The 23506-nt window shown below is 42.3% G+C and overlaps 1 protein-coding gene across 1 annotated transcript in view; it reads left to right on the forward strand.

The window, feature by feature from the left end:
• The window catches only part of LOC124552601 (protein AAR2 homolog), a 108008-nt gene that overhangs the window by 37455 nt on the left and 47047 nt on the right, over window positions 1-23506 (forward strand). The window contains exon 3 of the mRNA XM_047126927.1: window positions 23145-23264. Coding sequence (XP_046982883.1) covers window positions 23145-23264 — 120 coding nt within the window. The remainder of the gene's footprint in view (window positions 1-23144; window positions 23265-23506) is intronic.

The following is a 23506-nucleotide window of genomic DNA, read 5'->3' on the forward strand; positions in this document are numbered from 1 at the left end:
GGTTAATATACTTATGGTCTGGGTTCAATTCCAACTTCTGCCGATGGTTTTTTGTAAGTGAGAGACAAATTCTATTCTCTTCTGGCTACGGCAAGTGAAGAAGGTGTAATGGCGTTGCGGTCTGAAATTCACATTAAACATGATATTCCTTCTCTACCTAGACATCAGGTTGAACCACAATAAAGTCAGAAGTGGCGACATGTAGAAACTCTATCACCAATATCTTATACTAGTTATTTATTTATAGTGACGAAACAAACGCTATGTAGGGTCACAGGACACTTATTCCATCGTTAATTTGAGCTTCTGTATGTCGATAAAATTGATTCTGAACTGGGAATGCATCTCAGACCGCCCTTAACGCGGAATTTGATCCCTTCATAACAGTACAGCTCGACTACAATTTGTTGTTTGTTCAAAACTGCAGATTCCTGAACACCTCTATATATTGCGCGTGAGTGGGTTCGAATCCTGTCCCAGCACTAAAGTTCATTATGTATTATCAAGCTCTAGTATGAGAATACGTATCTGCTTGTGGATAATAATTTTGATTTTTAGTGTATTTTGATTCGTTGTCAACACTAACGATATCTGACGTTTTTGACTCCCAGTAAGACACAGAACTATTTGAGAGATCACTGTATAAGTTCAAGGATATTAACCTGAGCTGCTGGTGGAGAAAAATTCGGTAGCTGACGTTTCTTTGTGTGTAGTCAACAAAGGTATGTGTGGGGTTCGATTTCCAGTCAGTACTGAACTCTTCGTCATATTATTTCTAGTTCAAACATGCTCACATGTCGCTGCTGGTGCAACAAACCCATATTTGACGTTCGTTTGGTCTAGAATATAACAGCGATAGGTACCGTGTTGGAGTCCTGGGAAGGAAAAAATGTTTCGTCTCGTCATTTCAGTTAAAACATCTAGCTACTGCCGAGAAAACACAAAACGAACAGTTTTGAAGACACGGAGAAGCATATATTATCAGTATCACTTTATGCGTTTGGCCGTTTACTAATCGATAGTTATGAATATTACATTATTTGTGATAATAAAAATTAGTAGACTGCCAAATAACATTGTAAATTTAATAAAAGTTCATCCGATTGCACGTATTTCCCCATTATATCAATTGTAATATAAATAATAAAGCAAATGACTGTGTTAGGGAAAGAAAAGACGACGAACGGAACTCGATCCAGCGGCTTGAACGACAACTACTTAAAAAAAAAAAAATGTTCTATATTATTCGTTGAATTTATTAAGGGCGGACGTCCGATGATACCCGTTCAGTTTGTTCGATGGTCCGTTCGCTCAGTTCTTTTATTAGAAAGGAAAGCTAACGCTCTGACCGAACACTCTGAGCTACCGTGCTGCCACCACTCGGCTGCACCCGCTTCATGGTTAAAATGGCCACGCACAGACATTTGACGACCGAAATGATCTTGCGATTTTCTCAGTAACGCTTGAGAAGTACGCGCTACTGCTTACACATTTTGTTGTCCTCGTGGAGTACTACTAGTGTACGAAGTTTGCAGCAAATCCGCGTTCCAAACGTCGTGGTCTCCCCTTGTAAGATGAAGGCAGGCTATGAAGTCATCTCTGTGCGCCCTTACATTTCCAATCCGTTGCGGTGTTATAAATGCCACCAGTTAAATCATACCAGCACGTCATGTAAAAACGAAGGCAAATGTGTCTCTTGGAGCATGGCGCACAAGAGGGCGCGTGTCCACCTCCTTCCCTCCGCTGCTTTAATTGTCATGGAGAACGTGCTGCTGCTTCTCGTTCTTGTCGCGTCTATCAAGACGAGCGGGCTATTCGGGAGATAAGGGTGAGGGAGCAGGTACCTTTTCCTGTAGCCCGGAAACTGATGGCGAGCCGTACACCGAATGACCCTTCGTCTGGAAGCTACAGCACCGTGTTAGCCTCTCCCGTCCCACGAAAAACACGGCTACGCAAACTTGCGACTTACATTTCAGTTCGACGGTGGCAAATTCGCCTCGCCTTCGAGCTGACGCTCCGTCTCCTACTTCCCGGGCTATAGATGCTGCTGCCCGTTCTTCGTCCTCACCGGCGAAGACGATTGCGACGCAGCCAGCGACCCGTCAATTCGAAAAGGATTATTCCCGGGAGTATTTCTTGCGTACCTCGAGTTTGCAGCCGTCTGTCTGTTGTGCCAGTCGCCAAAAGCCAAAACAGTCATCCAAAGGCAAACAGCCTTACCCTTCTTCGAGTCGTCGGGCCTTCCCGACTGACCGACACCGGGGAAGCTCCGTCGATTCTGCTGAGTCGATGGACGGAGATCCTCCACCTGTGGACTCCAGTGGCCGTCCTCCCTCGACGGCCCGCCCTAAGCGGCCGTCCAGGTGCTTCTTCTTCATTCTCCGGTGTTCCTAAATTTTATGGCCCTCTTACAGTGGAATATCCGTGGCCTTCGGTCTAACAGGGCGGACCTCCAGCTACTGCTGCGATCGCAATGTCCGCTTGTAGTCTGTCTCCAAGAAACCGATCTAAGCCCTCAAGACCATTTTGCTCTTCCCCATTTTACTTCGCTACGGATGGACCTTCCCCTTACAGTGGGCATTCCTGCTCACGGTGGGGTCGTGCTGCTTCTACAAGATGATGTTTGTTATCTTCCTATCCCCTTGCACACCCACCTGCAAGCAGTTGCTGCCCAAGTTTTCCTTCCCGAATTTACCTTTTCCCCTCTGCACCATTTATATCGCTTCGTCTTCTGCTGTCACAGCTTGTTGCTCAGCTTCCTCCAACCTTTCTGGTCCTCGGTGACACCAGTGCCCAGGCCTGTCGCCTGCCCGAGAGGTTCTCTTTTGGCGGATCTTCTTAATCATCTTGTGTGCCGTAACACCCGCGAAGCCACGTTTCCCTCTGATTCCCCGCATCTTTATTCCCACTTAGACCTCTCGATCTGCTCTGCCCAGCTCGCTCGACGTCTCGAGTGGTGTGCTCTTTCCGGTACTTACTCGAGTGACCACCTCTCTTGTGTAATTCGCATGTACAATCATACCCCGCCACAGCAGCCCACTCATTGGAAATTCCCTGTTGCTGACTGGAGGCTATATTCCTCCTTGGCAGTCTTTGACGAACGGCAGTTTCCCGGCTGTGATGATCAGGTCGAGCACCTCGTGGACGCTATTCTCTCGCCTGCCGAATCATCTATCCCTCGTACTACTGCTACTCCCCGTCGAGTCCCGGTCCCTCGGTGGACTGTGGAGTGTGGCAATGCGATTCGTGCCCGACGACTTGCGCTTCGTGTCTTTCACCGTCATCCTACGTTAACGAATTGCATCCGCTACGGACACTACGTGCGCAGTGCCGTCGCACTATTAAGGAAAGCGAGAAACCGTGCGGGGTTTCCTTCACCAGCTCGTTCAACAGATTTACTGCGTCCTCTCTCGTTTGGGGTGGCCTGTGCCGGCTTTCCGGGCTACCGCCCACTCCCCGATCCCTGGTCTGACTGGGGCGGGAAACGTCATAGTCGACCCTGTCGATGTTTCCAACGCTTTGGGCCAGTACGTTGCGGAGGTTTCGTGCTCCACCCACTACCATCCTGCCTTCCTTCCTCGGAAACAGGCGGAGGAGGCTCGTTCCGTCTCTTTTCTCTCTTTGAATCGAGAATGCTTTTACTATGAGGGAGCTCGAGTGTGCTCTCTCCTCATCCAGGTCTTCTGCTCCTGGGCCCGATACAATCCACGTCCTCGTGCTGCGGGAAAACGCTTTCTCCTCGATACCTACAACCGTATTTGCACTGACGGTGTATTTCCCACACTTTGGCATGAAGCTACTATTGTTCCCCTACCTGAGCCTGATCAAGATAAATCTCTTCCTTCCAGCTATCGCCCAATTTGCGTTACCAGCAGCGTTTGTAAGGTGACGTAACGCATGATCAGTGGTCGATTAATGTGGCGGCTGGAGTCACACCGTCTCCTCACAAACGTTCAGCGTGGGTTCCGAAAGTGCGCTCAGCGGCTGATCATCTCGTCACCCTGTCGACGTAAATCACGAGTAATTTTGTGCAGAAGCGACAAACAGTGGCCGTTTTCTTTGATTTGGGGAAAGCCTGTGGTACCTGTAGGTGGACGGGCATTCTACGTACTATGCACACACGGGGCCTTCGCGGTCGTCTTCCCACTTTCATCTCGGAATTTGTGACGACCGAGTTTCCCGGATACGTGGGGGTTCCTCCTTATCCCACACCTTCTCACAGGAGAACGGGGTGCCTCAGGGCTCTGTACTCAGTGTCGTCCTCTTAGCCATAGCCATCAACCCAATTATGGACTGCCTTCCAGTTGGCATTGCCAGCTCTCTTTTTGTTGACGACTTTGGTGTTTGTTGCAGTTCCCAGTGGACGTGTCTCCTGCAACACTGTCTTCGGCGTTGTTTGGACCGACTATATTCGTGGAGTGTCACAAATGGTTCCCATAAACTTCTGGCGGTACGAGGCGTTTTTTCCACCGTCCTTACGACTGGGCCAAAATGCTCTCCCATTCGTGGATGCAACGAAGTTCTGAGGGCTTACGCTCGATAGGAAACTCAGTTGGTCTCCCAACGTGTCCTGCCTGGCTGCACGCTGCACCCGGTCCCTCAATGTCCTTCGTGTATCAAGTGGTACCTCTTGGGAAGCTGGCCGGACTGTCCTCCTCCTGCCTCTATCGATCTCTTGTCCGCTCCGAGTTGGATTATGAATGCGTTGTCTACTCCTCTGCACGGCCGCCTATCTTACGCCGTCTAAATACAATCCACCCTTTGGGGATCCGTCTCGCCACTGGTGCCTTCCGTGCTAGCCCAGCTGAGAGTCTCTACGCAGAACACGCTGAACTACCACCGTCATACTGGGGCGACACACTACTCAGTATGTATGCGTTTCGGCTTCCTTCTATGCCAGGCCACCCAACATTTGACCCTTTATTTATGACATTCTTGACTGCCAGTAGGAGATGTACGTTTCTTCTCTGCGGCCTCCCGGCGTTTGCTTTCGTCACCTGCTTCAGCAGCTGCAGTTCACACTTCTTGCCACTTTCCGAATGAGGGAGAGCCCTTCACCACCTTGGCTTCAGACACAGGTTTGTCTTCGTTTTGACCTCTATCGGCGTATCACGTCACTTTGGCATGACCATTGGTGCTCCCTTCATGGGAACAAACTCAGAGAAGCCCAACCTCTCCCAACAGCCTGGTCGACTTCGTCCCGGCCGTCTCGCCGTGAAGTAGTAATCTTAGCTCGGTCGCGAATAGGGCGCTGCCGCTTTAGTCACCGCCACTTGTTGAGTGGCGACCCTCCACCCAGCTGTCCTTTCTGTAGCCAGCCATTAACAGATATTCCCAGATTCTCTGCCCCTATTTTAGTCACTTACGTCTCAGGGTCGGGCTGCCGGTCGCTTTGCCGGACATTTTAGCGGATGACGTGCGAGCTGTGGCTCGCATTTTAAGTTCTTTAAAAAGCAGTAATATGACAAAAGAGATTTGATTTCTACCTGGTGACCCCGGTGCCTTGTCGACGCCTTTTATATACTCTCCCGTAACGTTTTGGCGTTTTCGGTTTTTTTTAGCCTTCCTTTCTGTGTTGGACCTTGCAACGGTTTTCTACCCTCGCAGTCCCAGCATTCTATGGTTCTATACTGGGCGCTTCAATGACCTTAGATGTTTTGCGCCCTAAAACCTCGAGAAAAAAAAAGCTTTTGAATTGTGGTGCTACAGAAGAATGCAGAAGATTTGATGGGTAGAACACGTAATTAATGAGAAGGTACTGAATAGAATTTGGGAGAAGAGGAGCTTGTGGCACAACTTGACTAGAGGAAGGGATCGGTTGGTAGGACATGTTCTGAGACATCAAGGGATCACAGATTTAGCATTGGAGGGCAGCGTGGAGGGTAAAAATCGTAGAGGGTGACCAAGAGATCAATACACTAAGCAGATTCAGAAGGATGTAGGTTGCAGTAGTTATTCAGAGATGAAGAAGCTTGCACAGGATAGAGTAGCATGGAGAGCTGCATCAAACCAGTCTCTGGACTGAACACTATAACAGCAAGAACAATAAATCACCCCACATCACCTTAAATGAGCAGACTAGCAAATAACACACACATTGGCACACCTACTCAACACTCTCTTCCCACCCCCCTTTCTACTGGGCACACACACCATCTTGCTTAACATTTCATTATTTAAAAAGTAATGCTATGATGTCTATTTTTTATTTCATAAGTATCGATCAATGTTGGTTAAACAAAAGAAAAGTGAAAAGCCAAACAAAATTTCAGTGCTCAGGCTGTAGATGTAATATCTTCCAACCTCATTGTGCAACAAGTTTTTGTAAACAGCGTGTCAGTTTTGCCGTTTAATCACATGTTATTTTTGCGGCAGAACAATTTATATAAACATACTTATAGTCGCCAGTGTGTGTTAGAGAGATTTCCTGCACATGTTCAATATTTACTGACAATTCTAGCTTGTCAACCCTTCATTATGTTGAAGCTACCTCACGCCGTCAATAACATTAACAAACATTTGTCAGTTGACAGCGCGATTTTACAAGGTTAACCTTTCTGCGGTCCGTGGGGGTTATACTTCCCACTAACCGTATTTCTTTACAGCTTTAAAGAAATGTGTGTTAACACTTCTGTACGCTCCCGGCATCTACTGGGCGTCCTCTGATCCAGCTGTAGTTTCTGTTTGTTCTAAAATTTAGCCTTCAGGACTGTGGGAAGTATATATCCCACCCAACACAGATGTTTTAATGGTTATCGGAAAGGATCGTTATTACCATTGTTGTTTCTGGAAGGGGCTTGGGAAGTATACGTACCACAAAATGAATCTGCCATTTGTGGACCTTGGGAAGCATACGTACCACCAACGTAAGGGTATCCGAAGCTTGTGGAAATACGTTTCACCATCTGTGTGTGTGCGCCTGAAATCATTTAGTAGTACGCTCCATCAGGTATATGAAAACTGTTACAGCAAACAGTTTCTTCATGTCGGGGGATCACTGTTGTTGTCGGAACACATTGCTTTCGCAATATACACTTTGTGATATGTATCAGCTCACACCTTTCATACGTGATCTTCAAGGATTGTTTTCGCAATGTGGTTGGCAACTTTAATATCGGTAACAAATATTTTTTAAGTAAAGTAAAAGAAAACAAAATAAAAACAGAAAACACTGATCATTATTTTTTTACGTGTAGTGGCAAAACACACAAAAAACCACAAGGTTTAATATCTCACAAAGCTGCCGTGGTGATACATGTGCCACCATAGTTTTTGGCCCCAAATCACAAAAACAAAATTATAAAAAAAAGAGTATAGTCAGCCGAACATGTTTCTGATAGGGTAGCAAAAAAGTTATCTTCGCTGAGTTACTAAAAAAAATGCGCCCGCGACGGGGTTATGATGTCGAACACCCAAAAGAAAGCGTGTGGTGCATTTATATTAACCTATACCTTGCAAGCAACAGAAAACAGCGAGAAAGACAAACTGGGTTCGAGAATAGTTAAAAGGAGAGGCTGGTAACGGACCTGAAAGATTTCATAAATTATTTTCCGAAGAGCCACGCACGTACGTCAAATTATTAGCATTGATACGATGTAAAACAGAATCAAAATACGTTAGAGAGGCAGTCGCAGTCAACAAGAAATTGGGAGTAACTTCTGGTGACAGGCTCGGCAGTTTAGTTCCCTAATTTTGGCCAGCACAACTAGTAAACTTCAGTGAAACTTGTGAAGCAATTATATATCTGGCAAGGACCTGTTCAGGCAATTAACATAAAAGAAGTCTTTTTATGCTTTCTGATAATTTGATGACATTGCGAGTATTTCGCAGATCTCGTACCAGCTATTGCAGATTGACGAATTTTTGGAAATGGGAGCGTTTTTTTCAAACTGCTATTTAATACTCCAGTCTATACTATATTTTCAAATTCATGAAGTAACGGGTGCGTAGGGAATCCTCCATTAATCATAAAGCCGTATATATGTTTATTCTTACACAGGACTATTAACCCGTAACTCACGAGGTCTAGTCTCTCAGACCGCGCGAAAATTTTCGAACTCGCTCTCCAAGGCTAGTTGTGGGTCAATTTAACAGACTTTATTTTTGTACCTATCGGGTGGAACTTTTATTCGCAAATTTAAACCCTGGAATTAATTTTTTTTAAGTTTATTATTTTTTTAAAAAACCACACAATCACGTACTTTTGTGCGATAAATAGTAAAATGCTTCAGGCTTTGTTAAGTACAATGAAATAAACTAGAAGCAATTAAACAACACTTAAATAATTGTAAAAATAAATGTTATATAGCATAAATTAAAAATTTCAAATGATTTTTGTCTTAAATCTCGATTTAAGCATAGTGGTCCCAGGGGTATACGTTACAAAAAGTCACCTCACGAGTTAATGGTTAAAATTATTTAAGTTAAAAGGCTCCTTAAAAATTGAATCTGAGGCATGATATACATGACGGCGATTTGCAGTGCACATTGACCTGCGTGGCTGGTTCCAGAAGCTCTGTCAACATATGAATGGAGAATATTGCCAAACCTTCAACATATTCATCATATATTGACAATACTGAGAATATTTTGAGGTCCATCAATACTGCTAGTCAATATTTCTAATATTGACAATACGTCAATACGCGCCTTTAGACAGTCAATATATTGATAGTTTGATAATGTTATTGAACGTGTGAGGGCCCGTTTTTACAAGATCTGAGCATTGAGTGTGTCTGCCCTAACGCACACCCTTTGACACAACTTTGGCTATATTCCTTGGTTTGTTTGCGTTGTGTAAAGCATGTGGATCGTGTTACCTGTGGCTACGTGTGTGATGTGCAGTTAAATTAACATCATTGGAAAACATTAATTATGTTTTGTAGAAGACCAATAACTAACCAACGGATACTGATAGCGGTAAGTAATGTGACAAAGTCGATCTCAAATTAACATCACTGGAAAACGTTTATTATGTTATCTAGAAGAACAATAACCAACCAACGGATAAAAATAACCGTAAGTAATGCGACAAAATCGATCTCATAATGTGAATAATTTTCTCCACACTCAGTGCTGACATATCGTTTATACAACTTCCAATTTTTGTAGTTTTATATATAGGTATTGATTGGTGTTTTGGCATCGACAGCAGTGGTCAAGGGAAATATTTGATTCCAGTTTCCGTAGTTTTTGTTATAGGCGTTTGTGTTTGATATCGTCAGTTGCGTTTGACCTATATAGGTCAAGAGAAGTGTCCGATTCCTATAGATTTTGTAATTATTATTTTTTCGTCTCATTGTGTGTTTTGGGATCGCGGTTTTTTTTTTAACTGTTATATGTAACTTGTCTCCCCCCCGCCCCCCCCCCCCAAAAAAAAAAAACCAATTTCCCGCGATTGTCTCGTTAGTTTGATTGTATTTTAGGAGGAAGCTGTTATTGTCTTATTTATACGTATTTTCGTGTTTGTTGCCGTGTGTATGTAGTGACATCATAGGTGCCATTTTGGAGACGCTTAGAATAGCCATTTCCCCCCATACTGATGACGCCCTGCGTCAAAGCAGGTGGGCGGAATCGGACACTTCCGTAATCCCGGAAAGGGTGTTGAAGGAGTTATGGTTCAAAATGCCTCTGAGCACTGTGGGACTCAACTGCTGTGGTCATCAGTCCCCTAGAAATTAGAACTACTTAAACCTAACTAACCTGAGGACATCACACACACCGTTGCCCGAGGCAGGATTCGAACCTGCGACCGTAGCAGCAGCGCGGCTCCGGACTGGAGCGCCTAGAATCGCACGGCCACCGCGGCCAGCGAAGGAGTTACGGCCTCGTTGTCTCCAAACTGTGTTTGCTGCTTGTCGACTGTAAACTTTTGTCCATAAGAGCTGCATATTGTGCAAGATCCCTAGGAGAATAATCATCCTCTGTTATTTGAATTCTGCCGACTGTCGAGGACAGACGTAAGTGAAGGCACTGCACCTTTGGACAACACGTGGACTCCAGGTGAGGTCGTATTCGTCTCGGAAGTTGTACGAGCGAGCAGGACTGTCGTCGGGCAGTAGTACTCTGTAATGAAACTCGTTTAAACTCTTTACGCAGCTGCAGGTGATTATAAGGTGTATACTTTTGTGGAGCTGGGTGCATGCCTTCACGATAGTCACCTGGGATCAGTTTGTTGCAGTCTCACGGCAGGCAGTGCACAACATTTTCCCTGTGCCCGAGAGGCAGTCGCAGGTGGTAGCTCAATAAATGCACCACTTCATTGTAAGATCCAGTACACAGAACTGGCATCGTCAGGCGGGGACGTGCCGTGTTAACAAATGAAGCATTCGCACAGAGATTAAGTTGTGGGGATACATTGTTAAGTGGTCTGTGCCGTGTCCGTTTGTTGCCACGAGTTGTGCACCGAAGAGATGCGTGGGGGAAACATCCCGGTGGCGTGTTGCTGTTTTCATAAATTTGGAGTCATCAAATGTGCTTAAAAAAATTGCTTTATGTACATGAAGCAAAGCTGCATCCTTGTCTGTAGATAGTTTGTTTGTAAATGTCAATTCCTTGTGTAAAAAATTGAGAACCACTGTTTCTGGATTCATGCATGTTCTCCACTGTGCAGACTTCCTCATTTGATTTTGGGACAATATTCAGCATAAAGTGCAGCACTCGATATTGTGGCCGTGCACTGTATGAATTTGTGGATTGTGTTTCTCTTTTGTATGCAGTTTATGGTGTCGGTGACTATCATATTTTAAATTAATATTGCATTAATAGTTATTTTAATTTTAAAGCTAGATGTAGATAATAACTTTATATGTAAGTTTTTCTTATCCACACCAACACTTTCATTTATGAAGCATTCAGTAACTATTTTCGTTCACATATTAATGAAAATCTGGCGTGCACTCGAGCGAGAGATGAATGAGATATGGGATTTTGCTATCGGTACAACTGCAGTATTCTGTGTTCTCGATGTTTCGTGTTTACCTATTTTATGCATACGTATTTGGACTTTCTTGATGCAGACAGTGTATACGAGGTAAAATGCTATTTTTCACATTTTTATACCGGTTATTGCACAGCGTCCTCTTTGAAGAATAGTGCTATCTTTTTTATGTCCCTGGATGAATAATGTTGTGCTCCTGGAACCCACTGATTTTTCTGTATTATTTATTGCAGAAATAAAAATCTTATTGTGAGAAAATACATCACAGGTCAAAGCACATGAAGTTTGCTGCAGTACAAATATGCACAAGCAGTAACAGAACATTCTGAAAATTTTAACATTATTGCTATTGGAACTACACTGAACATGTACATTCAACATTACATTTTCTGACCTCATTCAAGGAGTTTTGCTAGATAGGCCAGATGTACAAATCCACTATTCACTTCGGCCTTGCCTGTAGAAATTGTGTTTTTCAGCTGAGATATACTGTCTCGTGTCAAGTAAGGCTCTCTTCTTGGCATTTTCAACTGACATACTTTACTCACACAAGATGCGGAAAACTACAATGTCATCTAACTGCAGATCTTATTTATATATTTAATTTTTCCAGTAACTCTTGGCTTCTTTGCAGTGCTTTGACAAATCCACAGTTGCTGGCTGTTATGACTTTCTCTTCCCCTTAGTGTAGGTACAGTTGTCAGATGAAATGTGTAGCCAGACATGCTCAGTCATTTTGAATGAGCCTTTGTGTACCCGATGGCCCAGTGCACTAAGATCCCTAAAATCCTCTGGTTCCCATATAAGACGGAAGGTATTTGTTGTCTTTGCATTGGCAGTAACTCGAATCCAGCTTTCTGTGTGAAAGGATATTTCGTTCCTCTGTGATAGTAAACTATGCCCTGTAATGAGGAATTTCCACTCCCCCTTTTCAACAGTAATGGATGTAGTTAGTATCTTTTCACTGCCCTGCATATACGAGTTACAAATATTGACTGGTCAGTATCTTCGTGTAATGTGGACGACATATTCTGATCCTCCTGTAGCGCGACTGGATTGTAAATTTGTCACGTCCCGTCCACGCCGTGATCCTGACTCGCCACTGCCAGGTGTCTGCACCGTGCCATTTCTGTATCGATTGGGCCAGAGGAGACTTGTCAGTTTTGCATAGTGGCAGTGAGTGGTACGGCCTCTACCAGGCAGCGGAATAAAGGGTGTTGTGATAGCTCTGGACGTATAATGTAGATCAATGTCTAGATTACATCAATTTGGTTACAATTTTGAGGGTCTGACGAATGTGATGTCATGATAATGAATGTAGTCCTGCTTATGCTGCTCATTTTACGAACTTTGTGAATTAAACTTTGAAGCAGTTTTGTGTAACTGTGCCAGTAACATTACGACCAGATAAATGCGATATAAATCTGTCATCTATTCCGTGATTTTACATATTTGGGAGGCTTTACTTATTGCCAAATTCTGTTTCTTATATTTCCGTATTTTTCTTAAATATCATTTCTAGTGTATTTGTAATATGATTCCAAGTTATATGTCCACATTTTGTGTACAGCTTAGCATCATATGTATCTATACCTATATTTCTGTCATTTGTAATTATATTTGGACCTGGGCTTAAGCTTTATGCAAATCAAGTGTGTAAGTTGTATAACGTTACAGCTATACAAGCACACCTCTGTTGTCGTTGTTGTTGTGGTGCAGCTCTCCACGCTACTCTATCTTGTGTGAGTCTCTTCGTCTCCAAACAACTACTCCAACCTACACCCTTCTGACTACGCTTATGTATCCATCTCTTGGTCTCCCTCTATGGGTTTTATCCCCCACAATTCCCTACAGTACTAAATTTGTGTCTCAGAATGTGTCCTATCAACCGATCCCTTCTTTTGGTCAAGTTGTGCCACAGATTTCTTGTCTCCCAATTCTGTTCAGTACCTCCTCATTAGTTATGTGATCTGCCCCGTAATCTTCAACATTCTTTTGTGGCACCACGTTTTGAAACCTGTTGTCTTTTTGTCTAAACTGTTACCACTTTAAATGTGTTATTTCCTAATCTAATACACCCAGCATAAGGTGATTTAATTCAACTACATACCATTATCCTCATTTTGCTTCTGTTGATGTTCATCTTATATCCTCCTTTCAGAATGCTGTCCATTCCGTTCATCTGCTCTTCCGAGCCCTTTGCTTTTTCTTACAGAATTACAGTGTCATCGGCAAATCTCAAAGTTTTTCTTTCTACCCCAAATTAGGTTTTTTTTGTGCTTGCTCAATATAAAGAAAGAATAACATCGGGGATAAGCTACGAGCCTGTCTCACTCCCTGCTCAACCACTGCTTCCGTTTCGTGCCCTCGACTCTTATTATTGCTGTCTGGTTTCTGTACAAGTTGTCAATAGCCTTTCACTCCCTTCATTTTACCCCTACTACGTTCAGAATTCGAAAGAGAGTATTCCGATCAACATTATCAAAAATTCCCCTAAGTCTACAAATGATATGCAACCATGCCTTATTAAACTTATAGTTTTCTAATTTTCGAATCCATCAGCAACTACTTTCTTTGGAATTATTACATTCTTTTTTAAGTCTGAGAGTACTTTGCCTGTGCGTCACATCTTGCACACCGTGTAGAAGAGTTTCGCCACGGCTTGCTCTCCCGAGGCTATCAGCAGTTCTGATGGAATATTGTCTACTCCCGGGGCCTTGTTTTGACTTCGATTTTTCAGAGCTCTGTCAAATTTTTCACACAGTGTCATGTCTCCTATCTCATCTTCACCTACATCCATGTCCACTTTCCTTTCTACAATATTGCCACCCTGCTTTGCCCTCTTTGCCTAGACTGGTTTCATATCTTAGCTCTTGATGTTCATACAGCTGCTTTACTTTTGCCTAGTCAAAGGGCTTTCCATTCCACTTTGTTTATTCTTGAATCTAGATGCCACAAATTAAAAAATACTTCATGTGTTTTGTACTTTTTATTAATTTTGTACTCGTTGGAACACTAATTCCATTAATTACATTATTCAAAAATAGAAATAGTTCTTATTGCCCATATAGTGTACTAAACATTTATTTACATTCACATATTCCCCCTTCAGTGCTTTATAAATCACTTCACACCTTTCTGGAATTATTTTGGTTAATGTGCAGTGTGATATTCGAGTGCTGTATTGTAAACTAGAGTAGCTCTTTCCTGTGTCAAGAAATCCCAGTGTCACAGTTTGCCTGTCTTCTGCACATATAGCGTTTCTCATAAGAGTATTCTCTTTTGTAGTACGAGAAGCCACTTCACTGATCAAATACTGAAATACACTCTCATCCATTTGTAAGTATTTTACGTCCACCACAAGCAGCTCTCGTAATACATTTTGCCGAATGCTTTTACCATCTTGACATAATACCTATGCCTTCATCCAAGTATGTTTCCTTTTTTTCCACCGCTTTTCTTCAAAATACACGCACAGTCTAATTGTGTTACTAGCGACTGCAGCGCATAATAAGAAGTTGTCCGCAATCTTTAAATTTGATGAAAATATGACGACAGTGTAATACCCCTTTTTAGTGCCACGTCAAATATCTTTGTTAAACAAATTTGATGATTATTTGATCAAATCTTTGTCAAAGAAATATGACAATGTAATACTGGCCTTTTCCCCAGGGACCTCATTAATTTTCCTGTAGGCGGTATCTATCTTTCCCCTAATGAAATATGCTTCCAAATACTTTGATTTGTCCTCTACTCTGATTTACTGCTTAGCCGTTTTGTACTTTCTATCAGTCTCGTTTTTTCAATGTTTGTATTCCCTTTTGCCTGCTTCATTTTGCTGCATTTTTATATTTTTTGCTTTCATCCGTTAAATTCAGTATCTCTTGTGTCTTCCAAGGATTTATACTAGGCTTTGTCTTTTTACCTTTTTGATTCTCTGCTGCCCCATTTGTCTTCTGCTGTATTCCTTTCCCCTGTTCTAGTCAACCATTGCCTAATGATGCCTTCGAAACGGTCAGCAACCTCTGGTTCTTCAACTTACGGAGGTCCCATCCCATTAATTTCCTGCCTTATTCCAATTTATTCAGTTTTGATCTGCAGTTCATAACCAATAAATTGTGGTCAGAGTCCACATCTGCCCCTGGAAATGTTATATAGTTTAAGACTTGGTTCCTAAAGCTCTGTCTTACCATTGTATAGTCAATATGAAACCCCCTGGTGTCTCCTCGTCTCTTCTGTGTATACAGCCTTCTTTCATAATTCTTAAACCGGGTTGTAATGATGATTAAATTGTGCTGTGTGCAAAGCTCTGACCGGCAGCTTTCTCTTTCATTTGGCTTTCTGTTTCATTCCTTTCCCCCAGTCCATATTTGCCTACTATTTTTCTTCCTCTTCCATTTTCTGTTATTAAATTCCAATCCCCCATAAGTATTAGAAAACCAACTTGAGATGGGAAAATATTAGATATCTTGGTGACAAACACACCTGAGCTTTTTGAGGAAGTTAATCTAGAAGAAGTTATTAGTGACCATAATGTCGTCGTGGCTTCTATGTCAGTGGAAGTTGCAAAAAAATCAAAGAAACAGCGTAGAGTTTTCTTGTTTGGGAAAGCAAATAAAAGTATCATTAAAATGAGTATCTTCATAGTCAGCTCCAAGCATTCACCGCAGGACACAAGGATATTGAGCATCTTTGGTCAGAATTTAAAAGTATTGTCCACCACGTGCTAGAGAAATATGTGCCTAGCAAAATATAGGGGTGGGAAAGGATCCAACATGGTTTAACAAATATATTAGGAAGTTGCTGTGAAAGTAGAGAATTTTGCTCGGTCGTTTTAAACATAGTCACTGCCCCACCGACAAACAGAAATTATGGGAAATGAAAGCAGCTGTCAAAAGGTCAATGAGAGATTCCTTTAATGAATTTGAAACCAATATTTTATCTGCAGGTTCTAAAAATAACCCCAAAAAATTTTGGCCGTATATAAAATCTATGAACGCTACAAATAATTAAATACCTTATTTTTCTGAGAGTACAGGTAATGTAACAGATGACGATAAACAGAAGGCCGAAATTCTAAACCTAGCTTTCAAAAACTTGTTATTGTTAGAGGACTGCAGCACCATTCCCCCTTTCAATTATCGAACAAACACAAGGGTGGCTGACACAGTGTTTAGTGTATCAGAGATCGTAAAACAGTTAAGGTCCTTAGACGCCAGGAAGGCACCTGGCCCAGACAGTATCCTCGTAAGATTTTATGTTAACTGTGCTACGAATACAGCACCGTTCTTATCCGTCATCTATCAGAGATAATTGGAACAGTGGGGAGTTCCACGGGACTGGAAGAAGGCTCAGGTCATAGCAGTCTATAAAAAGGGTAGTAAATCAGATGTACATAAATACTGACCAATTTCACTGACATCAATTTGTTGTAGAATTGTGGAACATATTTTGTCTCGTACATAATGACCTTTCTAGACTCTGACAACCTCATCTGCAGAAATCAGCACAGTTTAGGAAACAGCGGTCATGCGAGACACAGCTGGCCCTCTTTGTGTATGGTATACAACAGGCTCTAGATACCGGCTCCCAGGTTGGTGGCATATTCCTCGACTTTCGAAAGGCGTTCAACTCAATTTTGCAAAAGTGCGCTCATACGGTCTATCCGATGACATTACAGTTGGATTTTAACGCACAGAGAACAGAATGGGGAGACGTCAACAGAAAAAAGTGTAACATCAGGTGTGCCCCATGGCAGTGTAATAGGTCAGCTGCTTTTTACAATTTACATAAATGATATGGTTGACGGCATTGACAGCGGCATTAGACTGTTTGCCGATGATGCTGTAGTCTACAGGAAAGTAGTATCACACGAAGGTTGTGAGCAAATCAATGAGGATTTGCAGAAAATAAATGCGTGGTGTAACGACTAGCAGTTATCTCTCAATATTAGTAAGTGTAGCGTATAACAAAGTGAAAATCTCCATTAGTGTATGAGTACGAAGTAAATGCCCAGTCTTTGGAAGCAGAAACACCTGTCAAGTGTCTGGGCATGACTATTAGAAATGATCTCAAATGGAACGATCAGATTACACAAGTAACGGGTAAGGCAAACTCTAGATTGCAGTTTATTGGTAAAATCCTGAAGCGATGCAATCCTTCGACAAAGGAAATTGCTTACAATACTTCAGTTCGTCCAGTCTCAGAGTATTGTTCATCTGTGTGGGACCCTTACCAGTTGGGTCTCATTTAAGAGATTGAGAAGGTCCAAAGAAGAGAGGCAAAATTCGTGACTGGTACATTTAGCCATCCCAAGAGCATTACAAATCTCATAGAAAGTTTGAAGTGGGACACATTTGGAGATACACGACACGCGAAACGGAAGGGGCTGCTCACTAAATTTCGAAATCCGATCTTCACCGAGGATGCAGAGCATATATTATTACCACGAACTTTCAGATCACACAATGCTCACCCTTCAAAGATAACAGACATAAGAGCTTGTACTGAGGTATTCAGTTAGTCACTTTTCCCTCGCGCGCTCTGCGATTGAAACAGTGGGGGGGGGGGGGGGGGGGGGGGGAGGGTGTATATGACTTTGACGCAAATAGTGCCCTCCGCCACACACTGCTTCATGGCTAGCGGAGTATATGTGTAGATGTAAAGTATTAAATTTTTGTCTCCCTTAACTATGTGAATAATTTCTATTATCTTGTCATACAGTTCTTCAATCTCTTCATCTACACTAAACATTTATACTCTGCAATCCACCATGAGTGCATGGCAGAGGGTAAGTCCTATTCTACCAATTATTAGGGTTTCTTCCTGTTCCATTCATGTATGGAGTGCGGGAACAGTGATTATGTGAATGCTTTTGTGTGTGCAGTAATAACTCTGATCTTATCCTCATGATCCGTGTGTGAGCGATATGTGGGGGGTTGTAGTATATCCCTAGAGTAATTATTTAGATCCAGTTCATGAATCTTTGTTGATAGACTTTCTCGGGGTAGTTTATGTCTAGCTCCAAGTGTCTGACAGTTCAGTTCCTTCAGTATCTCTGTGACACTCTTCCACGGATTAAAACAAACCTGTGACCATTCGTGCTGCCCCCCTCTGTATACATTCAGTATCCCCTGTTAGTCCTACCTGGTACAGGTACCACATACTTGAGCAACATTGTAGAACTGGTCATATGAGTGATTTGTAAGCAATCTCTTTTGTAGACTGACTGCACTTCCCCAGTATTCTGCCAATAAACTGAAGTCTACCGCCTGCCTTACCCGTGACTCAACCTACATGAGCATTCCATTTCATATCCCTACAAAATGTTACAGCCAGGTATTTGTACGAGTTGGCCGATTCCTATGATGACTCGTTGATATTACAGTCAAAGGATACTACATTTTTGTGAAGTACAAAATTTTACATTTCTGAACATTTAGAGCAAGTTACTGATCTCTGAACCATGTTGAAATCTTATGAAGACCTGACTGAAAATTTATGCAGCTTCTTTCAGGTAGTAATTCATATAGATAATGGCATCATCTGCAAAAAGTCTGATTTTACTATTAATATTGTCTGCAAGGTAATTAATATACTGCATGAACAGCAAGGGTCCCAACACACTTCCCTGGGGCACACTCGAAGTTACTCCTACATCTGACAATGACTCTCCATCCGAGGTAACATGCCGTGCCCTCCCTATCGAAAGTTATCAATCCAGTCACAAATTTCATTTCATACGATCGTACTTTCAACAATAAGCGCAGGTGTGGTACTGAGTCAGATGCTTTTCAGAAATCAAGAAACACTACATCTACCTGGTTGTGTTTATCCAAAGCTTTCAGAATGTCATGTGAGAAAAGCGCAGTTTCGTTTTACATGCTTGATGTTTTCGAAATCCGTGCTGGTCGGCATTGAGTTCAACATTCCTCATTATGTTTGAGCTTAGAATATGTTCCAAGATTCAATGACAAATCAATGCCGAGGATATTGGACACCAGTTTTGTGGATCACTTCTGTTACCCTTGTTGGCAGGTGTGACCTGTGCCTTTTTGCAAGAACTAGACACAGTTATTTGTTCGAGGGGTCTGCAACAGACAACTAACTGTGCTGCAAATTCAGGGATTCCTTTGGGGCCGGGAGATTTGTTCAATTTTAATAATTTCAACTGTTTTTCAAAACCACTGATACTAACACTTCATCTTTTCAGTAGTATGAGGATTAAATTGGGGCAAGTCTACTGGGTTTTCCTTTGTACAGGAACACCTGAAAACAGAGTTGAGCATTTCAGCCTTCATAGCAGCTTTAGTTTTACATTTTATCTGTGAGAGTGGGTTTTATATTTCTATGTAGGTTTTAGCGCATGTCCCTCTGTGTCCTCCACCCTAGTGCTTTTAAGGTGGAGATTTTAATGTGTTGCAGAGTGGCTGGCTTTCCCTTTTTATTCTCGTGGTTCGCCAGCCACTATAATCTGCTTTCATGTTTTACTCTCTTCTGTTTCTAGCGTCTCTCTGTAGTTTCCTTGTCCTCTTTTGTTCCTTTTAGTGTTCGTTACCTTCCCTTTGTTCTTGTGGCTTTTTCTTTCTTTCCGTTTTGTGTTATGTGTTTCGTCCGTTGTTATTTTCACACTTGTGGACAAGGGATCGATGACCTCGTAGTGCGGTCCCTCCTCCCGCCTTTAAACCAACCGACCACAAATGAAGGTTGCTGACCTCTTGCTGGACTGCCCACTTTTAGCTGCTCTGCACCTGACTTTTAACTTTCCCAGCACCCTACCTTCCACGTTGGGCGACGATGCCTCAACAGGAGCTTTAGTTTTATGTTTTATTCATGAGGGTGGGTTTTATTATTTGATCTGAGTTTTAGTGCATGTCCTTTTTCCCTCTGTGTCCTCCACCCTTGGGCTTTTAGGATGGAGGTTTTAATGTGTTGCAGAGTGGCTGGCTTCTCCTTTTTTATTCTCGTGGTCAGCCAGCCGTGGTAATCTGCTTTCTTGTTGTTAGTCTCTTTTCCCCGTTTCTTGCATATCTCTGTGGTTTTCTTGTTCTGTTTTGTCCATTGTAGTGTTTGTTGTCCTCCTGTCATTCTTCTGGTTCTTCCTTTGTACTGTTATTGTGGCGTAGGTCTTTTTTGTTTTCTTCTGTTCCTCGGGTAATTGTTCTACTGGGAACAAGGGACGGATGACCTCGCAGTTTGGTCCTTTCCTCTCCTTTTCCAACCGACCACCTGACCGACCGAGAGAAAGTGTTACCCAAACGTCCTTGCGACATTTCCGGCAGTTGTCTGGAATCTGTAATCGTTGCATTTTTGTGCAGTGTATAGACAAACTGTGTGAAAGTTGAATGTTTTGTTTTGTCGGTTGTAGTTTAAAATGAGTGCAAAATATCTGAAGTGTTACAAGGTAGTGTTCCTTATAAATCATCCAAAGCGATCAAAGCTTTCATATGGGGCAGCTGCTAAAATTTTTAAAAAGTCAAAGACATTCATTGTGAAATGGGTCAACATATATTTAGAGATTGGAAACATGAATGATTTACCAGAGAGAGGGCTAAGGTGTCAAACTATAATCGATAATGCAGGTAATTGGACTAACTTTTAGGTAATTGTGCAATTAGTAATAACATGTATTTTCACGTAAACATATATTTATAATAGTCTCTCATATTTCATACAGATAACAGTGTACACTTCGTTGCGAACTGACTGTAAATGACGGTATTTATTCTCGGATAATCTGTTATGGTAACTTTTCAAAGATGATCTGTATGCTGCTGGAGTGGTTTGTAATTATTTTCCTGCTGCCTTTTTTTTAAGATATAATTCCTTTCAAGAAATGAAATCACTTCATTTTCTTTTTTTAATTTTTTTTAGCTGAATTATCATTAATGGTGAAATGTTCTCAATGCAGTATATTTATCTGTATCATCAATACAGAAATCAATCCCAGTTTCAATTGCAGGTTGCCTATCTAATGGCTACTGAGTAAGGCGTAAACTGAGGTGACAAAAGTCACGGGATACATCCTAATATCGTGCCGGATCTGCTTTTGCCGTGCGTAGTGCAGGAACTCGACGTGTTGCTGAACTGTGCTGCCTCTGTGGCCATCCATTATTACAAAAGTGTGCCAGTGCAGAATTTTGTACCCGAGATGATCTCTCGATTATGTCCCGCGGATTTGTGTCAGGCGATCTGTGTGGTCAGATCGTTCACTCAAACTCTGCAGAATGTTCTTCGAGTGCACCTGGTGGCACTAGGCACTGTTATCCTGCTATTGTTATTTAGGAGCCGGAAGTGCACGAGTGGTGGGAAATGGTCTCCGAGTAGCCGAATACGAGCAGAGGACCCAGTCCATTCCGTGTGAACACGGCCCACACGTTTATACACTCACGACCGACTTGCGCGGTGCCTCGTTGGCGTTCCGATTGCCAGTGTCCTCGGTTCACTGTAACACAGTTTTCTGAAACTGAACAGGTCACACACTAAGAGGTCTATCAGTTTCCCGTCGGTCTGTGCCGAGGGACCCTTTCTCGTGAAGACACCCGTCGAGTGTGTGATGTGTAAAGTGATTTGGTGACCTCCTCCTCGGGAATTGTTCTGGACGCAGTTGCCTTGCTACTAGACTGTTGCATCGTGCCTCCACTTAATTGAGATAAGTGTCAGTTCGATTAAATTGCAATCGGCCGTTGACAACCTGTAAGTGTCGGTAGAGATTTTGTAATTGTTGATAAGGGGATGTTGACACTGCTAACAGTAATGAAAGTTATACTTTCTATCAGCAGGATGTAGATGTGTAGCAAATCATATTCCAGTGCCAATGTGTTGCTTACGGTGGAGTCAAAACGTCTGTGAACGTTGGCCAGAGAGGAGTCAGGCGTGTGAAACAGTGTCTCATTACCAAAGTATTTGTTTTTATCTTCTCTAATAACCTTACAAATTTGTATATGTAGCTTTTTACACCCTGTCCGTGTAAATAGGTTTGAAGTCAGAATTTCACATTAGATAGACTATTAACGTAAAACATAAAATATTGTAGCATTCACTGTAGCCTCGGGAAAGCGGATGCAAAATCCGTGTGCGTTACTAAAAATGGGCTTTCTCACGGTCAGTTTATATGTTTCTTTTTTCTTTCTTTCTGTTTTGTTTTGTTTTCTTTTCTATTGTTTTTGCAAGCCAGAAATAAGAAATTAGGCATACGGGCGTCTAAGTATAATGCACGTACATCTGTTTTTACTGTTTTACAAAAGCAGTAACCCAGAGTTACCGTGGGACGGGAAGGCCGAGCTGGAACTATCGGGCGAGAGGATTGCCCACCTTACCATAATCGTAATACAGTTACCGTCCAGCATAGAGGGTAGTCGCATGTGAAGTGTGGGGTAATTCATTTTTTTAATTGGGACGAGCGTGCGGCAGAGGGTGGGCAGCGCAGCTTAGCCGGAAAGCCCCAGTCGGGAAAGCGACAGTGAATGGTACAGTAGGATGTATAATTTTTAAGCTTGGTGTGAGATGAACAGGCCTAACAGAGAACAGAGGCAGCACAGCTCAGTATCTATCAGGGCTAACAATGTAAGAACTTGATTATGGCTGTAGCATGTGGATGTGTAGCTATTGTCACACGTATATGTATGGGTGTAGCAGTGAAAGGGTTAAAAACCACAGCTTGTGCTATCACAGTTCTGAGAATGGTGAAATTGGCAGAATCCCCCTCCGTCACTTTGTTTCGATACCCAGAATGTTGTAGCGTATTAATCCTACTTTGTAGGACACTGGAGAACAAGTTTATAGAAATAAATTTGGCAGTGTTCAGGAGAATTTGACTAATAAAAAAGAATCCCTTTTGGAGTGGTCATTGCGACTCGTCGTCACAGAGACGTGCCGCATTCGCACCCTCGCAGTCCTAGGCAATGTTATCACCTTTCTTCTCAGATCTGAGCCTACCTCTGAAGTATTAATGATCTGAATTTTTATTGGCTGCTACGCTACAAAGTACTAACTGAAACTAGTTTTGCACTAATTCCCTGCTGTTGTTGCTTTTTATCCATTGTTACTTTGGCTAAAACATTGTGTTGTTTTTAATTTTTATTTTTTTTTCCCCATCACTACAGAGTAACAGGATTAGCCAAATGGTGTCTCATCTTGCGCCCTCCAACTTCTAATTACATTGCAGTTCTTGTAACTTTTCTTTTACTTTTTCTCCCTTTTTCAGATGTCGGAGATGAAGAAAAAGCGAGAGTGAGATCAAATCTATTGAACCTGGACAGGTTTCTAGGGCCGTACCCTTTTGAAATATGGAAGAAGTGGCAGTCAATGACGAATAAAATATCTGGTTAGTTATTTTATTTTTATGCTTTGTGATACTTTAACTTGTCTTAATAGTCGTACACGTGTCCACATTCACATTGTCATTACGTACATACAGACCTGTCTAATGATCAAAAGTATTGAGAATTACGTTCTTGAGAACAACAAGCCATACCCGTGAACTGTGAACTTTAATGAGAACACCATGTCTGCTAAGGAGTTCTGTACTCTCCAGCGATGCATCTGGTTGTTTTGTACTCAAAATAA

Source organism: Schistocerca americana, chromosome 10 (assembly GCF_021461395.2).
Source record: "Schistocerca americana isolate TAMUIC-IGC-003095 chromosome 10, iqSchAmer2.1, whole genome shotgun sequence".
NCBI lineage: Eukaryota > Metazoa > Arthropoda > Insecta > Orthoptera > Acrididae > Schistocerca > Schistocerca americana.